The following is a 16026-nucleotide window of genomic DNA, read 5'->3' on the forward strand; positions in this document are numbered from 1 at the left end:
GTAGACTGTACACTAAGACTAGCGGTGGGGGTGGGGCTCCTTATACCAATAGAGACTCAAGGACGATCTTTTAAGTTAAGAAAAGACTGCTGCGGAACGAAGGAACCAGTGCAGGTGGGGAAGAATCTGACCCGGGTCACCACCTGCCCAGAATTTTGTGACTAAGCTTAGTAGTTTGGACAGGTAGTCAGGACCTTGTAGACCTTGGTGATCGGTTTGAAAATTTAAGAGTTGTATTTTGAACATGTGAAATGTAATATGTTGGAGAGATAGTAAGTGAAGGGCCTCTATTATTTGAATAAGAGCTGGGCACTCAGTCTTACTGGCCAGTCAGGTAAGTGGAGTGTGGAATGCATTTGGACACCGTCATTATAGATCATGTTGAAAGCCCTACAAGAGGAATTTGCCAGGAAGGCAGTGTGGAGCAAACTCTGAGGACCAAACTCTAGAAGTTGGGAAAACCCAGAGGAGCCAAGTGCTTCAAGGTGGGGGGCTGTCACTTGCTTCCCAGAAACTCTGAAACTCAAGAAAGAGGCTTGAAAAGTGGGGGCTGGATTGGGCAACAGGGAAACTTCAGAGGATTGTCACCAAAGGCTGAATTTGTGCAGGGGATGGTCAGGCCAGAGGGGACTGGAAAACGAGAGGGAGGCATGGCAGTGGGAGAGAAGGTGTTTTGACTCAACACTGACCTGCTGAATGAATTGATACATTATGTCCGAGGCAAAGAGAGACACTAGGGAAAGAAAACTCAGTCGCCATCCCAGCTGTTTCCCCTTTAGATAATCCAAATCCTTCCGTTGCTGCTTCCTAGTTTTGTTTTCTTTCCCCAAAATTCCAGTTCTTTCTGCCCTCAAACACAGTCCCAAGTCGACTTGATTCTACCTCTAAAATGTCTCTGACCTTCCTATTTGTATTTTCATTTTAAAAAAGTGGTTTGAGCTCAGCTGTGTTGTTCATGCTCATCAGCTTTCTCTTCATCACGCCCTTCCATTTCACTCCTGAGCATGACCATCGCGCCTTTATTTAACAAAGAAACAACTCTTGTCAAGATTATCAGTAACTTTTTATCCCAGCACAAACACATTCATTTATTAACCAAAGGGATGATCCTAATTGAATCAACACTTTGAAATGGTTGTATGTACAATGTTGGTGACAGAAGTAATTGAATACAGTAATGGGGGCGGGGGGCGGGGAGCCGAATAGAGATTTTCTTTTTGAACCGAGCTTGTTCATTCTCACAGCTAATTCCTGCCCAAGTGGTGATGAAATTTTTATTCTGCGATTTTCCTGGGACCAAGAACAGGAAACAGTGGCACCTGCCATTGTTCATAACATCCTACCACCATTTTCCATCTTCCAGTTTTCTTGTTTCTGTGCTCACTGTCCCTTCCTACTCTTGGGGTTGGACCAAAACATCATCTGAAAAGTTGGGGACAGTCTGGGTTTTTCTGCCAACAGTGTGGTTTCTTCAAACTTTTCTCGCATGTGTCAAAAAGGTGGGTTGTTTGCAAAGTGCTAGACTTACTTCTTTGGTGGTCTCACCAAATCTCATGGTTTGAAACATGTTTTACATTGCTCTGATGGTGCTATGGGTTAGGCATTGAGCTACCATTCACAAGGTAGGCAGTTCGAACTCATGGGCTACTCTGGGAGAAAAATGAGGCTGTCTTCTGTCAAAATTTTAAAGTCTTGGAAACCTTATCTGGTCCCAATGAGTTGGAATTGCCATGATGGCCGTGGCTTTAGTACTTGGTTATACACTGATGGAGGCTGAGTGAAGCGCACAGCTGCTAATGAATAGTTAGCAGTTCAAATCCACCTTGCCCTCCCTGCATAGAAAGATGTAGCAGTCTGCTTCTGTAAGGATTACAACTTTGGAAACCCCAGGGAGCAGTTCTGCTTTGTCCTGTGAGTCAGTGTTTGGTTTTAGATGCTGATGGTGTATAGGGATTTACATCATCCAGTCTGGAGCTCTAGGTTCAGATAACCAGCTGTTTGTCCCAGTTAGGTGATCAATGAGCATCTGAAGTTAGACCCACCACCATGTTAATTCCCATTCATAGTGAGCCTACATAGGTTTTCAAGACTAAACCTTTATTAGATTCGGTAGCCTCATTTTTCTCCTGTGGAGTAGTTCGTGGGTTTGAACCACTGACCTTTTGGTTAGCAGCCCAGTGAGCCCTGCTCCTCCTTCCTTCCTTTCCCCAAATATGGTTCTGTAGTGTTCTGTCAGTTTATGGCAACTCTATTTTACCAGTTGTTCCTTAGAGTTAATTCTTGAGTCTTGTAATTTCTCTCCTGCCCCACAGTTAATCTACCAGGAGGTGATATTGGTCACTTCTGCCACCCCTCTCATCTGAGCCAGCATTTCTTGTTTACTATCATCACCTCCTAATTGGTAGTTCTGCTCCATTTCTCTTCCTCCTCCTTAATGTGTATGTGTGTATCTATTTCATGCATAAAAAATTAGTGCAGCAGACCATTACAGTAACCTATACATAACTACATATGCATTTTAGTCTATACTTTTATTGGTAATTGGGTGAAGGTTTACAGTGAATTTTTCATCAGCAGTTTATATTCATTTTGTTTCATCTCATTGATTACCATCCTTAGAACGTGACATCATTTATCCTACTTCCTCTCTGTTACCTTTTTCTACTCCTCTTTCCTAACCCTACCTGCCTTCTGGCAAACGCTGACCTTTTGATCTCAAGTGGTTGCATATTCTAAGGAGGTGTACTTCCAATTGTTTGGTTCACATTAAAGGTCTATAGTCTCAGAGGTACAAGTCAGCCTGGCCAGTGTCCCTGGTTCTTTATATGATTTTGAGATTTGTTTAATATCTTCCTCCTACCCATCTAAAGTGGTCTCTTTCAGCAGTGGTGGTGGTGGTCACCATCCAGTTCTTCTGGTCTTGAGTTCATGGGAACCCGAGGTTGGAGTGAGTCACATTAGTCCATTGAACTAGTTGCTTTCATCTATCTTTGATTTTTCTTACTCTGTCTGTATAGGGAGACACCAACCAGTACCACACCCTAGATGGGTGTGAGCAACATAGAACATGTTTAAAATCGTTAATCCATGCTCCCTTTCCAGTCTGTTCTCAGGGTATCATCCAGAGTGGTCTCCTTGATGCATACACCAGGTCTCGGTGTTTCTCCTCTGTACCCTCTCATCAGTTTCCTTACTGCATGTAACAGGCAGCATGTACGGTAGCCCATAAGGAAAGTTGATACACCCCTACCAGCTGTCTTCCCTTGTTCTCTGGCATCTGTTCCACCAGCACCTGGGCAGGGCGATGCCCCGTTACCTCTCTCTTCTGTGAAGAGTCCCCTCCTCTTGCCACACTGGCCTCAAACACACCAGGCGTGTTCTTGCCTTTGCACTCACTGCCCGCTCGCCTCGCTGCCTCTGCCCCCACGTCGTAGCTCCCCAGCTACGAGGCTAGTGCTGAGTTCTTGGTGGAGCCTTTGCTGGCCATTAGAGGAGAAGACTTTTCCCATGAACTCGTTGACACCTCCACCTACCACCTTCATTCTGCAACCTTCCGCGCTCTCCTCCTGTGCTTTATTTTTCTCCTGTGCCTGCCCTCGTCTTCACCTCACATGCCAGGTCTTTTCTTGTTTCTTCTGGTGAAAATTGTCAAACACAGGAAGAATGAAAGGCTGAGACAATAAGCACCCGTAGACCACCACCTAGGTCCAAGAGCTGTTAACCCTTTGCCCTATTTATTTTACACTCCAGCCTCGCATCTACGGAGTTTTGGCTGAGCCAGTTGAAAGGAAGCTGCTTATATGATATCACTTCCCCGAGTTCACATGAATCTCCTAAAAGTAATTCCGTTCTTCCTGACTATATCATGATCACTTGGGAGAAAAGAAAAATCAGTTCCCTAATATCATTTGGAATCTGGCCCATGTCCGAAATTTCCCTAGTTAGCACCCAAACGTTTATAGTTGTTCCTTTTTGGGGGGTGGGGGGCACCAAAGATGGGTTCGAACTTCATACACTATTTTTGGTTTTCTTTACCTCAGAGGAGTCCTGCTTTTTTTGTGGGATAAAGTTCAAAAGACAAAGGCAAGTCCTAGTCTCAGTCTCCCGCCTCTGGGTCTTTTGGAATGTTTCCTTGTACCCTTCACTTGCTCCTCTGCCTCATGCTTCCTCTAAACTGGAAGTTAGAGACAAAGTCTTGGCTGACTAGAAGTTACACACTTTGGGCCGGGATCTTTCAGGAGTGGTGAGGCTGCAAATCTCATACTGCACCGCTCCGAGATGGGGAGCTTCAGGCTCTTGTTTTTGCGGGAGGCCTCACTGATGGATAGGCCGAAGGCTGGGTCTTTTGCTGTAAACGACAGTTTTCCCCTGGCAGTTAGCTCGTGACCTGTGGTGATTTCTCTGGGACATTCTGCTTGTCTGTTCCCTGTCTCCCCTAAGATCCAGCAGAGCTGAGATTAGTCTGGATCTCACTCGTCTCCCGGCATCTGCCTCCCTTTCCCCGGCATTAGGAGTTGTGTGCATTTGTTGTGTCAGTACTTCCGTAGTTTGTAAGCTTACCTGAAGCACCACCTGTGTCGGACCCCTCATTACATCCTGGCCAGTGCCTAAGAGCTGCCAAATGGATCGCAACAAAGCACGAGAAACCTATTCTCCAAGAAACCGAAGCTCATGGTTGGAGTCCCTCAAGCAGCAGAGCTGGATGGGAATGGTCTTTGCAAGGAAAGGGCCCGCACCCCTGAGACAGGCGCCACACCCCCTCCTACCTGCGGGAGCTGCCCCGCACAGCCTGCTTGAGTAAGTGTTTCTTCGTTCTCTTGCTGTCAGCGACAATGAGCAACTCTGCTTCCGAGACCAATGGTCACCCCCACAGCATCTCCTCACCCGCCGAACGGGCATTCTCATTGCCCAGGAAGACTCCTCTCAGTACTCCTGGCACCCCGATCCTGGAAGACTTCCCCCAGAACGATGACGAGAAGGAGCGAATGCAGCGGCGGCGCTCCAAGGTCTTTGACCTGCAGTTCAGCACAGACTCGCCTCATTTGTTGGCCTCTCCCTCCAACAGGTGAGCGGGCTTCCGGGCTGGCTCCTCTTGGGGTGGCCACTTTGACGTGGGTCCAGGGTGCCTTGGCATTGCCTCAATACCTCGGTGTGCCGGAGCTTGGAAAAGTCATACTGTCCGTGCTCAAGGGTTTTGTGTTTGCATTCCATGTAGGAGCATTGATGGTTCCGCTACGATTCCAAAGTTTACAAACACGCAGATAACAGAGCATTACTCCACCTGTATCAAATTATCTGCTGAAAATGTGAGTATCTGCGGCCAATCCCCAGAGAGTTTGAGTGTGATGGGCGGGTCTGGCTGTCTGGATTCTGTAGCGAATGCACGAGTGACCCTCAGTGACTCTCACTGCTGATACCTTTCAGTATGCTTTTTCTGATGGCCACTGGTGTGTCCCCTGGCAGGCTGCCTGCCACCTGCAGTCGATAGAGAGAGAGAGAGAGAGCGAGCGAGAGCGTGGTTCATAGTTAATAGCATGATTTCTGGAATTAGCCTGAGTTACAAATGCGCTTCTCCACTAATGAGCGGTGTGGCCATGGCAGGTTACCCAGCCACTCCTCCGCCTCCAAGTCCTCACTCAGGTCCCAGGAGAATGAGACTTCTGGAGAGAATTGTTCTGAGGGCAACCGAGTTCCTTCATGGGCCGTGCTTTGAACTGGGTCTGCACACTGCAGCCACGCAGGGATTGTGTGCTGGCCCTGTGTAGCCCTTTTTGGGGAGGGGGGGGCACAGGTGGGTTTGGCTGCGTTGCCAGGTGCTTCTGGGAACTCAGATCAGTGGCAAGATGGAGACTAGTTCTACCCAAAAATGTACCTGCTGTTTTCTCTTCAGGGTACCATTACTTACATGACCCTTGCTGATAAATGACAAACCTTTCCCCAATCTTCTGTTCACAGAAAATCACCACCAAGAATGCTTTCGGTTTGCACTTGATTGATTTTATGTCAGAGATTCTTAAACAGAAAGACACTGAACTGACCAACTTTAAAGTAAGCACTGATGCCTGCTGTCTTGCATTCCAAGTAATGATTCCTTCTCATGTTTCCAGGCCACCATGCTGGGATTCTGCAAGGACTTGGGAGCCTTTCTGGCTTAAGGCATTCTTAGCTACTGCACTGCATTTCCCAGTCAGTTGAAATGCAGAAAAGGTGCCTGTGTGACATCTGTTTACTCCCTACCATGGATAATGGGGTCGTTGACACCTTTCTCTCCTTCAAGGCCACTACATAAATATTTTGTGCAGCTTGCTTTGTTTTGCCTGCTCTGAAGTAGCTCTTTGTATGTCCTCATGACTATAGCTCTGCTCGTTTGACTAGGTGGCTGCCGGTACTTTGGATGCCAGCACCAAGATCTACGCTGTGCGTGTAGATGCTGTTCACGCTGATGTCTATAGAGTCCTTGGGGGACTGGGCACAGATGCTCCTGAGGAAGCAGAGAGCTGTGCTGCAGGTACAGCGTGGGTTTGGAGTCCACGGGCCGCGCTATGACACACTGTTGTTGTTAGGTACTGTGGAGTTGTTTCTGAATCACAGAAGACCACACACTGCCCTGTCCTGCACCAACTTCTCAGTCGTGGCAGCCACTTCCTCATTTTGGCTGACCCTTCTACTTTACCAAGCATGATTTGTTTGTTTTTAATGTCGTTTTTAGGGACTGGTCTCTCCTGATTACATGCCCAAAGTACGTGAGTCAGAGTTTCAACATCCTTGCTTTTGAGGTGCTGTCCTTCCTCCGAGACAGATCTGTTAGTTCTCCTGGCAGCCCGCAGTATTTTCAGGTGCTTCACCACCACCACGCTTCAATGGCACTGAGTCTTCCCTGGTCTCTTCTGATTGAATGTCCAACTTTCACATGCATATGAAGCAGTTAAAAATGCCATGACTTGTCAGGTCACCTTAGTCCTCAAAGTGACATCTGTGCAGCATGTCTGCTCAGTGCAATATGTCTCTGGATTTTTATCTTCAGTTTTATTGGCATATAATTCACATATCATACAGTTCAGTAATTCAGTCATATTAAAAGTTGTACAATCATCAGCACAATTTTAAAGTATTTTCCTCTTATACTTATTGTTATTAGCTCCGTCTTTCTCCCCAGCCGCCCCTGCCATACCTCCAAGAAACCGTTAATCTGTTTACTGTCTCTATGGATTTCATATACAGAGAAACATACTAAAAAGACCCCGGAACAAGGACAGAGGAAAGCCTCAATTGAAAAGCAAGCAGAAAACGATTAAAAACTAGAACAAATTTATCATCACTCCACAGGGAGGTCAAATGTTAGGTGTTAAGTTTTAACTGAACTGCGTGTGCAGTAATCCCATGGATAGCAGAGCTGTTCCTACCCCTGGGTTTAAGGTGCTGCTTTTATGAACCCAATCACAATCCCTTGACAACGTCATCCTGCTTTCCGCTTATCATGATGTTGTCCACTGGTGCAGGTGTGAGGACTTGCGTTTTCTTTAAGGCGCAGTCTGTGATCTCCATCAGTAGTGAGATTCCCGTGCAGTTTACTGCAAAGCAGCCCTTGTAGGCCACCACAGTGTGACAGACAGCGCACAGAGGAGTGGTGGTTTTATGGTAGCTGGTTGAGTGAAGTCACAAGAAATCAATTATCTCATGGACACACTCAGAATTGTACGTGGGGTTGTGTGAGAAGTTACTCAAACACCAGTTCTTATCCTTGGAAGCAGAAAGGCCTTCTAAAAGCCTTCAGAGTTTGTGTCATCAAGGCTGAGTAAGCATCACCAACTAGAGGGCTTCTGATGGTGCAGTCTTTGGAAACTCACTCAGAAGCCCGACGATGGAGCAGAATAAAACCTGCAGAAGCTGAAACCTGTGTGAGGAGGAAACCTGTCAGAGCATGGAAACGCAAGTCTCTCTCACTGTCAGAGCAGTAGGAACGTGGCAAGACTGGAGAAAAACTTGCCAGACCTGGGAAAACCAGGCAGTCCCTGGGAATTCCGGCTCTTGTAGATTTCATTGTAGCTTGGTTTTCTCCTGAGGGACAGATTAGATGGGCCCGTTGCTTTGAGAGAACTGTGCGCATTTAAATACATGGCTACTCATTAGGGTGTTGGAGAAGTTGAATTTATGATACGTTCCATTACATGCTTCCAAGGAAGCCTCACCCTCCTCCATCTTGTTCCCTCCTGCAGACAGAAGTGCTGTTGACATGAGCACAGCCAAAAAGGCGCCCAAGCCAAAAAAGAAGCATTCTTACAAAACCATCGAGCAGAACATCAACAACCTCAACACCCCCGAAGCAGACCGGAAGTGTGAGGTGAGGAGTGTGTGTGCCTCGCGTGCTCTCAGGAGGGCTAGCCCTCCTCGGTGGGCACGTGCTTGTGTAAGCCCCAGCACAGCGCAGTGATGAGCATGCTTGTCCCTGAGCTTCGTCGTGAAGACTGGAGGTGACCGGTCGCTGCCTTCCCTCAGTCTATCACAGGAGTGAGTAGAAAGAGACCGTAATTGCTGAGACGCGCAGTGGATCCGTTCGTCTCACAGAAGTAGCAGCAGTGATAGCCAGCATTACTGCTCACTTGCTGGAGCTGCTCTAAGGCTCACTACTTACTTACTCCTCACGAGCCTACTCTCAGCAGACCCCTTCGACCCTCACAGTGCTTTTGTGCCAGGTAGACGAGAGGGCAGTTAAGAAAGTTGCCCTTGATGGCAAAAGGAGCTAGGATTACTACAGTTTACTTAAAGTAAGTAACTATGGCTGCAGAGGTTTTTTTTGTTGTTGTTTGTTTTTATTTTTGCTATTAGATACATTTGCTATTGATTCCACGAATCTTGCATGTATTTGTACTCTCCTGAGAGTATGTCTATAACAAATTCCGAAACTTCCAATTTCAGTCACTCTCAAAAAATATTGCATCAATTTATGCCCCAACCAGCAGTGGACTAGATTATTTCTTTCTCTCGCCTCCATAGTATAAATGGTGATTAAAATCACGAGGCTGAAGAAATGAGTGTATGAGAGGGCTTTAAGAAGTTCATAGAAAAATGGACTTCAAAGATACTGGTATTTTCCCATGAACTTTTTGAAGTCCCTTATATGGAAAAGAGGAGAAGCCCAAAGACCGAACCTTAAGAAACCCCCATGTTACAGATTCAGAGAGTTAAAGAAGAAGCTTCCAATTAGGTATGGGAGTAAGTCTGGGTTGTGCGGTATACAAATACACAGTGTTTCAGGGAGAACCAGGAGCCATGACGGCACAGTGTGTGTGGGTTGGGGGGGTAGGGGAGGCTAGGCAGAGAGAGAGAGAGAAAGCAAATATTCAAAGTGTTAATAATTGGTAACTCGGGTTAAAGTTAAACAGAGGTTCACGTTACTTTTCTTTCCGCCTTTTTGTAGGCTGCCTGTCTTGTGTAATAAGTGTGGGTAGAACACACCGGGCAGGAATAAAGACCCTGAGAATAAGCAGTTCTTTTGGAGAGCTTTCCCACGACTGGGAGCAGAGTAATGGGGTTGGCAAATGGAGAAGGGCCGTTTGTGCTTTGTCTTAAGGGGAGAGTTCACAGCCTGCTTACGTATTGATGGTGACCGTCTGTCTCATGCAGGAGTGGGGCGGTGATGTGGAGGAGGACAGAGCTGCTGGGTCTTGGGTAAGAAGGGCAAGGCACAGAGCACAGGTGGGGTTTAGGTGGCTGAGGGGGACCATGGCAGTACTGCATGAGTGAATGTCTGCATGTCCTCTGGGTTGTGTCTTGGCTCCCTCCATCTACCTCCCCCAGGAAAGTAGGAAACTGGCTGTGAACAAGGGGGATGAATGAGGTTGGGGTTTGATTGGAAAGGGTCCTTGAAGAAGGTGATCAAAGAACTGGACAAGGGAAATAAAGCTCGACTGCTGGACAGCTAGTAGGGTCCACTTGAGGGAGGGGCCGATGAACTTGGAAGGAGACCAGTCCGCATGACTTTGTCGTTCTGCAGCCTTGATTCGCTGTGTGCGTGCCAGCCTGAAGTGGGCAGAAAGTTGGATTTGACTAAGGAATGTGTCTAGCTGAGTGAGTGAGCCCCAGACAAAAAGGGCATTGAGTGAAAATCACGTGCAAGGAAGTAGTTACAGTCACGGCTCCAGGTATTTTAGGGGAGTCAGGGACAGGAGAACGAAACCATTGCTAGACTGTAGTTCTGGTTGGAGACAAAGACTGGGCACCGTCGGAGCCTGGAAGTATAGGAGGCCGGCATCAGAAAGGGACCCTGGGACTTGTGGAGAGTGCAGTCAAGGTTGCTGACACAAGGGGGTGAAAGACCAAGGGGGTCTTGCTAGGAGCTTGGAGATGTGGCCCTCTAAGAGGGTGGACAAGAAGACTGACGGAGAGGGGATCAAGGGACTGGGAAGCCAGAGCGTTGGCCACTATTGAGATCCTTGCAAATGAATGACAGGAGTCCAAGTGGGAGAACCATGATGAGCTGGGCATCAATGCTCAGTCCTCAAAGAGGGGCAAGCCTATGCTGTACTCAACACTGAGGGTTTAGGAATTTAGAAGGATAGCCTAGAAGCAGCATAAGGAGCAAAAAATAATGTGCCTCACTTGTAGACCCTGTGGTTGGAGGACTGGCAGGACCACGGCTCCCACTGGAGAGGGCTGCGGGGGACCCAGGGCCCTTAGGAGAGCACCATGCTTCGTTGAGGGCCATGCTGCTCACCCTGATTTTCAGTGCTGCTTCTCCGCCTCCCCCCCCCGAAGTCCCTGAGGAGCCCTGGTGGGTCAGCGTCACAGCGCCTGGCAGTTAACCCAACAGTCAACAGTTTGAAGGCACAAGCCTCTCCAAAGGAGAGCGGCTAGACAGCCAGGGCCAGATCTGCCCTGTTCTAGAGGGTTGTTGAGTTGCAATCCACCCTGTGGCAGTGGCTTTCCTGAAGGAATCACTGGAGACTAAAGCATTGGTCCCCAAACTTATTTAGCGTACCTCCACATTTTTAGAAGCCCCCCATAAAATCTCCTTCCCCCATGCCCGACCCATTAATCACGGTTGATCTGTAGCCCACCATCCTGGGTCAAGTACCGGTCTCTGCTTTTGCAGGCCCCAGCATCCCGCCAGCATTGCCCAGGGTGCTGGTATCTGTCGCCCACTGTGGGAAACACTGCTGCAAACATTTTTTTTCCTTGAACTTAAATACTAAGGAATAAGCTCTTGTCAAGTAGGCGTGAGATTTGGAGGGCCAGAGTATTGTAAGATCTAAGTTTTCCCCACTGCCTGCCAGAACCCATTTTTGCCTCCCTGAGGGTGGGAAGGCCCTGTGGAGATGCATGCATTAGCACAAGAAAGCAAGACAAGACGGTACTTTCTTGCTAGGAGGCTTCAGGGAGCAGTGGGTGGTACTAGCCACACTGCTGCCTGAGGCTCGAGGGCCCTGAAGGGAGCTGCATTTGTTGGAGAGGCTTGGGAGATAGGGTTTAGAATCTGGGGAACATAGCCTCTGCGGTGCCTTGGGGTTTTTTGTGTGACTAATAAATGAATGAGATAGAGGGCAGTGTAGTGAGGATTACCGTAGAGTAGTGGTTCTCAACCTTCCTGATACCGCCACCCTAAATACAGTCCTCATGATGTGGTGACCCCCAACCATAACATTATTTTCATGGCTACTTCACGAGTATGATTTTGCTACTGTTAAGAATCGAGTGACCCCCCCCCCCCAAAGGGGTCATGACCCATAGGTTGAGAACCGCTGCCCTAGAAGTATCACAGTGTTGGGAGTGGTGAGGCGCAGAGGCACCAGGCCTCTAGGAAAATGAGGGTTCTTGCTAGATCCACTCGGTGGTGGTGGAGCAGCCAGGATAGGCAAGTCTAAGCCTACAGTTTGTTGTCTGACACCGATGGGGTACTGGGGACCCTCCACCACACATTCACCTACTTGTTGTGCACCGGGCATTTGAAAGGCCTGTGGAAACAGACCGGCAGAAGCACACTTATCCAGATATATTGTAAACCTACACGTTGCCACAGTGTCTTCCTTATCTAGTGCTGCTGTAGCAGAAATGATTTTAACAAACACCTTTCATTTCTGACCCCGTTGGGCTGTGAACCGCAAAGTCAGCAGTTCAAAACCATCAGCTGCTTCTTGGGAGAATGATGAGGCTGTCTATTCCTGTAGAGATGTACTGTCTTGGAAATTCACAGGGACAGGTCTGCTCCATCCGGCGAGTCCTATAGGGTCTCTGTGAGCTGGAGTCCACTTGATGGCAGTGATTCCAGGGACACGTTCGAGGGGCAGGCTCTCCCCGCTGACTCGGGGAAAGGCTTTGTCCCTTTTATCTTCTGCTTTTTGGTTTCCTGATCTTCATGTGTCATGGCATGTTTTCCTCCGGCTCCTTTCTTTTAACTTCAGCAGAGATGACTTACAGCACTCCCTGCAGCAGCACTGCGTCACTAACGTGATAGAAACCTACCCCCAGATAGACACACACACATACACGCTCGCATAACTTTTTATAATCCATCCATCCATCCATTGCAACACATACTTTTTGAGGGACACAGTTCCCATCACACAGTCATGCTTGGTACCATTTACTGTCTGAGCATCACGCCTTTATTAATCCCTTCACACACAGCCTGTCTTTTAAAGTGGTGCTCGTTGGTTTGGATTGTACCTGATCAGTCGAGGTTCTTTGGCCTTTCCTGGCCACGGGCAGCAAGGACAGTTCAGTCCAGTGTGGGCGGTTCTGACAGCAGCGCCCGAGTGAACGCTGTCTCGGCATTCTTTGACTCCCCGTCCCCGCTCTGCGCGTCTTCAGGTGGACCCCATGTTTCAGAAGACCGCAGCCTCCTTTGATGAGTGCAGCACGGCAGGGGTGTTCCTGTCCACGCTGCGCTGCCACGACTACAGGAGCGAGCTGCTTTTCCCGGCCGACGTGCACACACTCGCCACCGGCCAACCTCTCCAGATGCCCGATTTGGGATCGGTGGAAATGACAGATTTAAAAGGTCAGTCCAGACCCTGCCTTTCCCTTCAGTTCTCTTCGGCAGCCTGGAGCCTAAAGCTGCAGAGTCTAATCCTCATCGTTGCTCTTGGTCCCTGTGTAGCTCGCTTTCCGAACTCTCACACTGGAGCACGGCACCTGTGTGTCAGGGTTTAGAGGTGTCTAGCCAGAGAGGCCCTGTGCTTAGTTATTACCCAGGGAGGTTGGCCACACGGCTAGTGGGTGAGAGCACTGAGAGGATGGCATATGAGCTGTTTTCAGAGTCCTCTGGCCACCCGGGAACTGACCTGTCCTGTTGCCCCCTGAAACCGGCTTACCAAGGATTTTAGCCCCCTTTCCTTTTCTGCCTGGTGCCCCCCACCCCCCGCCCGGGGTCATCTCCTCAGGGCATCGCGAGCAGCAGCAGCACAGGTGAGCATAAGCATTCTCATGTGTTGCACGGTCCTGTTAGTACCGCTCCCATCCTTGCTGAGAACAACTGGCTGTGCTCACAGTCTATTTCCCAAGTTTATTTGCTCTCAACTAGGGCTCCGGTCCCCGGGGGAATAGAGAATCCCCACCACCCCTAAACTGAGCCTCGTGACACCATCTGCTCTGAGAGCCCTAGGACAGTCCTCAGAAAATTGCGCATTATCCGAGCTTATTAGTCACACCAAAGAAGACCAAGCCCCCAGGAGTCTTATTTGCCCAACTCGAGTCCCGATGCAGCGCTGCCCACCCCCTAGCGCCCCCGTCTCCTGCTCCTCCCCAACAAATGGTGTTTCCCTTAGGACCCGCTGGACTCAGCCAGCCAGCGGCATCCCTTCCTACACTCCCCCTTCTCTCCGCAGAGGGCTACGACTATGGCAAGTTGAGTTTGGGACTAAACATAGGCGTGACAGGAATGGTTTGGTGCTTTGAGAAGTGTTTCCTTTCCCGACTGTATCAAAGGGCACTCATTTTATTTCGAGGCAGTGTTGGTTTCTGCTCTAGCATCACACTGTTTCTTGGAATGATGACGTGCACTTAAACTCCAGTGTGCGGGCACGGCTGGGCGTCTGCACATCCTTGGGAGAGTAACTAGAGACATGGAGGTTGGTCTGCGGCTCTCTGCCCGGCATGGTGGGTGCTCAAGCCTGTGTACCAGAGAATGCGGTGACCGTGTGCCCCCCTCTGCTGAGTGGCTTAGAGAACGAGGAATATGCTTGAGCCACCTCTGATCCCCTCTGGTCTTTGTCTTCTCCAGCCTCCTTGGAGCAGTGTGTGGAAGATCGCCAGATCTGCCCTTCCCTGGATGGCTTCCAGTTTACGAAATGGGACAGGGAGACGCATAATGAGGTGTGGTCAGCTTTGAGACTTAGGAAGGCACTGGGCATTTCGCCACGGGCTCTTGGTTTTAGCTAGATGGCCTGAGATTAGTTCTGCTCAATGGGAACCCAAACTCTGTGGCATCATTTTTATTTAGCCAGGAGTACAGAAAATATTTCCCTTGGCACTTGTGGGGCCACAAAAGCCTGGGGGTATAGGGCTGGGGTTGTGAACCCCAGCAGGACTAGTATAAACCAGATGAATCCTGGGATCAATTTCATGTCCCCTCGTCTCTGCCTCCCTGGGGTAAGGCAGCACTGCTGTTCATGGGTGAACCTCCTCGCCCCCCCCTCTGCCCACCCCCAGCTCTGCTCTTGAAACTGGTTATCCCGATGACCTCAGGCCCGAGGACTTTCCTGCTCTTGGGGGTTACGTCCCCTGGCACAGCATTTCCTGAGAAAGTGTCACGTGTTGAGCTTTCTTTCCTCAGTGTATTTTTAGCCTGGCCCCTTTGGCCTCCTTATTGCCACATCAAAAATAAGTGGTCCCCACAGACCATTGTTTTCTCTAAACACGGAGTTAATGGCTTTAGATTCTGTTCCGTGCTTGACAGAACGTACCTGCTAACAATGCAGCTTCATCCTGTGCTGCACAATATAAATTTCCTCTGTGCGCGCCTGGGAAAACACTGGTCTGGGAAGAGGGATGGCCCGGGGTGTGGGGTGGGGCAGGTGAAAGGCTGTCTCCTAATCTGGGGAGCCTGTGGAAGTGAGGATTCCTGAGAACCCCCTCTCTGTCCCCTTCAGTCGGTGTCAGCCCTGGTAGACAAGTTTAAGAAGAACGACCAGGTATTTGACATCAATGCAGAGGTGGAGGAGAGTGACAGTGGGGACTTCCCTGATGGCCCCTTGGAGGACGACTTCGATGCCAACGATGAACCTGACCAAACCACAGTTGGGAACCAGGAAGAGTTCAGGAGCTGGAAGGACCCCTGCCAGATTCAAAGCTGCCAGTAAGGCTCTTGGGGGCCGGGGCAATGGTTTCCTAGGAGTTTATCCTCCGTTCTTACCAGATTTCCTGCTGGGCCAACCTAACTTCATCTCCATTTGGTGGGCTGTGCTGTGCTGTGCGCACCAGCTGAGCTTCTCCGACTCACGGGGGAATCACACCTGGCTTTGGCTGTTGGCTCATCCAACATGAATCGTGAGACTGGCATTGCAGGAATTTGCAAGCCTTCAAATAAACCATGTGAAGTGCCAGGGAAGCATACCTGGGACACAGTAGTTACTTGAAGTAGTGTGCCCAAACGGGACCACCAGCCGACCTACACAAACATGTGTATTGAACGCACATTTACACGCGTGCACACACGCAGGGGTAGCTGTAGCGCAGAAGGCTGTCCCTGTATGCACTGCACCTGCTCTGACTTGTGGCTGTACCACATCATACCAAATTTGGGCGGGTAGGGGCCTCTATGCTGCTTGCAGGAACCAAAAAACTTCTGCCAGCTGGGTCGACTAGAGAGGTGGGAGAGGCAGTATTGAATTTTGGGGACCAGCAAAGCAGAGAAGCCTAAATACATAAAACACAGCTTATCAGGGGCCCTGGTGGCGTAGTGGATTATGTGTGGGGCTGTCACCCACAAAGTCCACCGTTTAAACTCACCAGCCGCTCCTTGAGAGAGAGATGCGGCCGGCTGGCTGCTCCTCTGATGTCGGTTGCTGTGAGTTCGCATGGACTGATTGG

At 49.3% G+C, this 16026-nt stretch overlaps 1 protein-coding gene across 1 annotated transcript in view; it reads left to right on the forward strand.

The window, feature by feature from the left end:
- The window catches only part of NCAPH (non-SMC condensin I complex subunit H), a 36819-nt gene that overhangs the window by 991 nt on the left and 19802 nt on the right, over positions 1 to 16026 (forward strand). The window contains exons 2-9 of the mRNA XM_075563168.1: positions 4828 to 5065; positions 5216 to 5306; positions 5956 to 6048; positions 6376 to 6508; positions 8217 to 8341; positions 12808 to 12997; positions 14219 to 14310; positions 15087 to 15292. Of these exons, the coding sequence (XP_075419283.1) occupies positions 4828 to 5065; positions 5216 to 5306; positions 5956 to 6048; positions 6376 to 6508; positions 8217 to 8341; positions 12808 to 12997; positions 14219 to 14310; positions 15087 to 15292 (1168 nt within the window). The remainder of the gene's footprint in view (positions 1 to 4827; positions 5066 to 5215; positions 5307 to 5955; positions 6049 to 6375; positions 6509 to 8216; positions 8342 to 12807; positions 12998 to 14218; positions 14311 to 15086; positions 15293 to 16026) is intronic.

Source organism: Tenrec ecaudatus, chromosome 11, assembly GCF_050624435.1.
Source record: "Tenrec ecaudatus isolate mTenEca1 chromosome 11, mTenEca1.hap1, whole genome shotgun sequence".
NCBI classification, from domain to species: domain Eukaryota; kingdom Metazoa; phylum Chordata; class Mammalia; order Afrosoricida; family Tenrecidae; genus Tenrec; species Tenrec ecaudatus.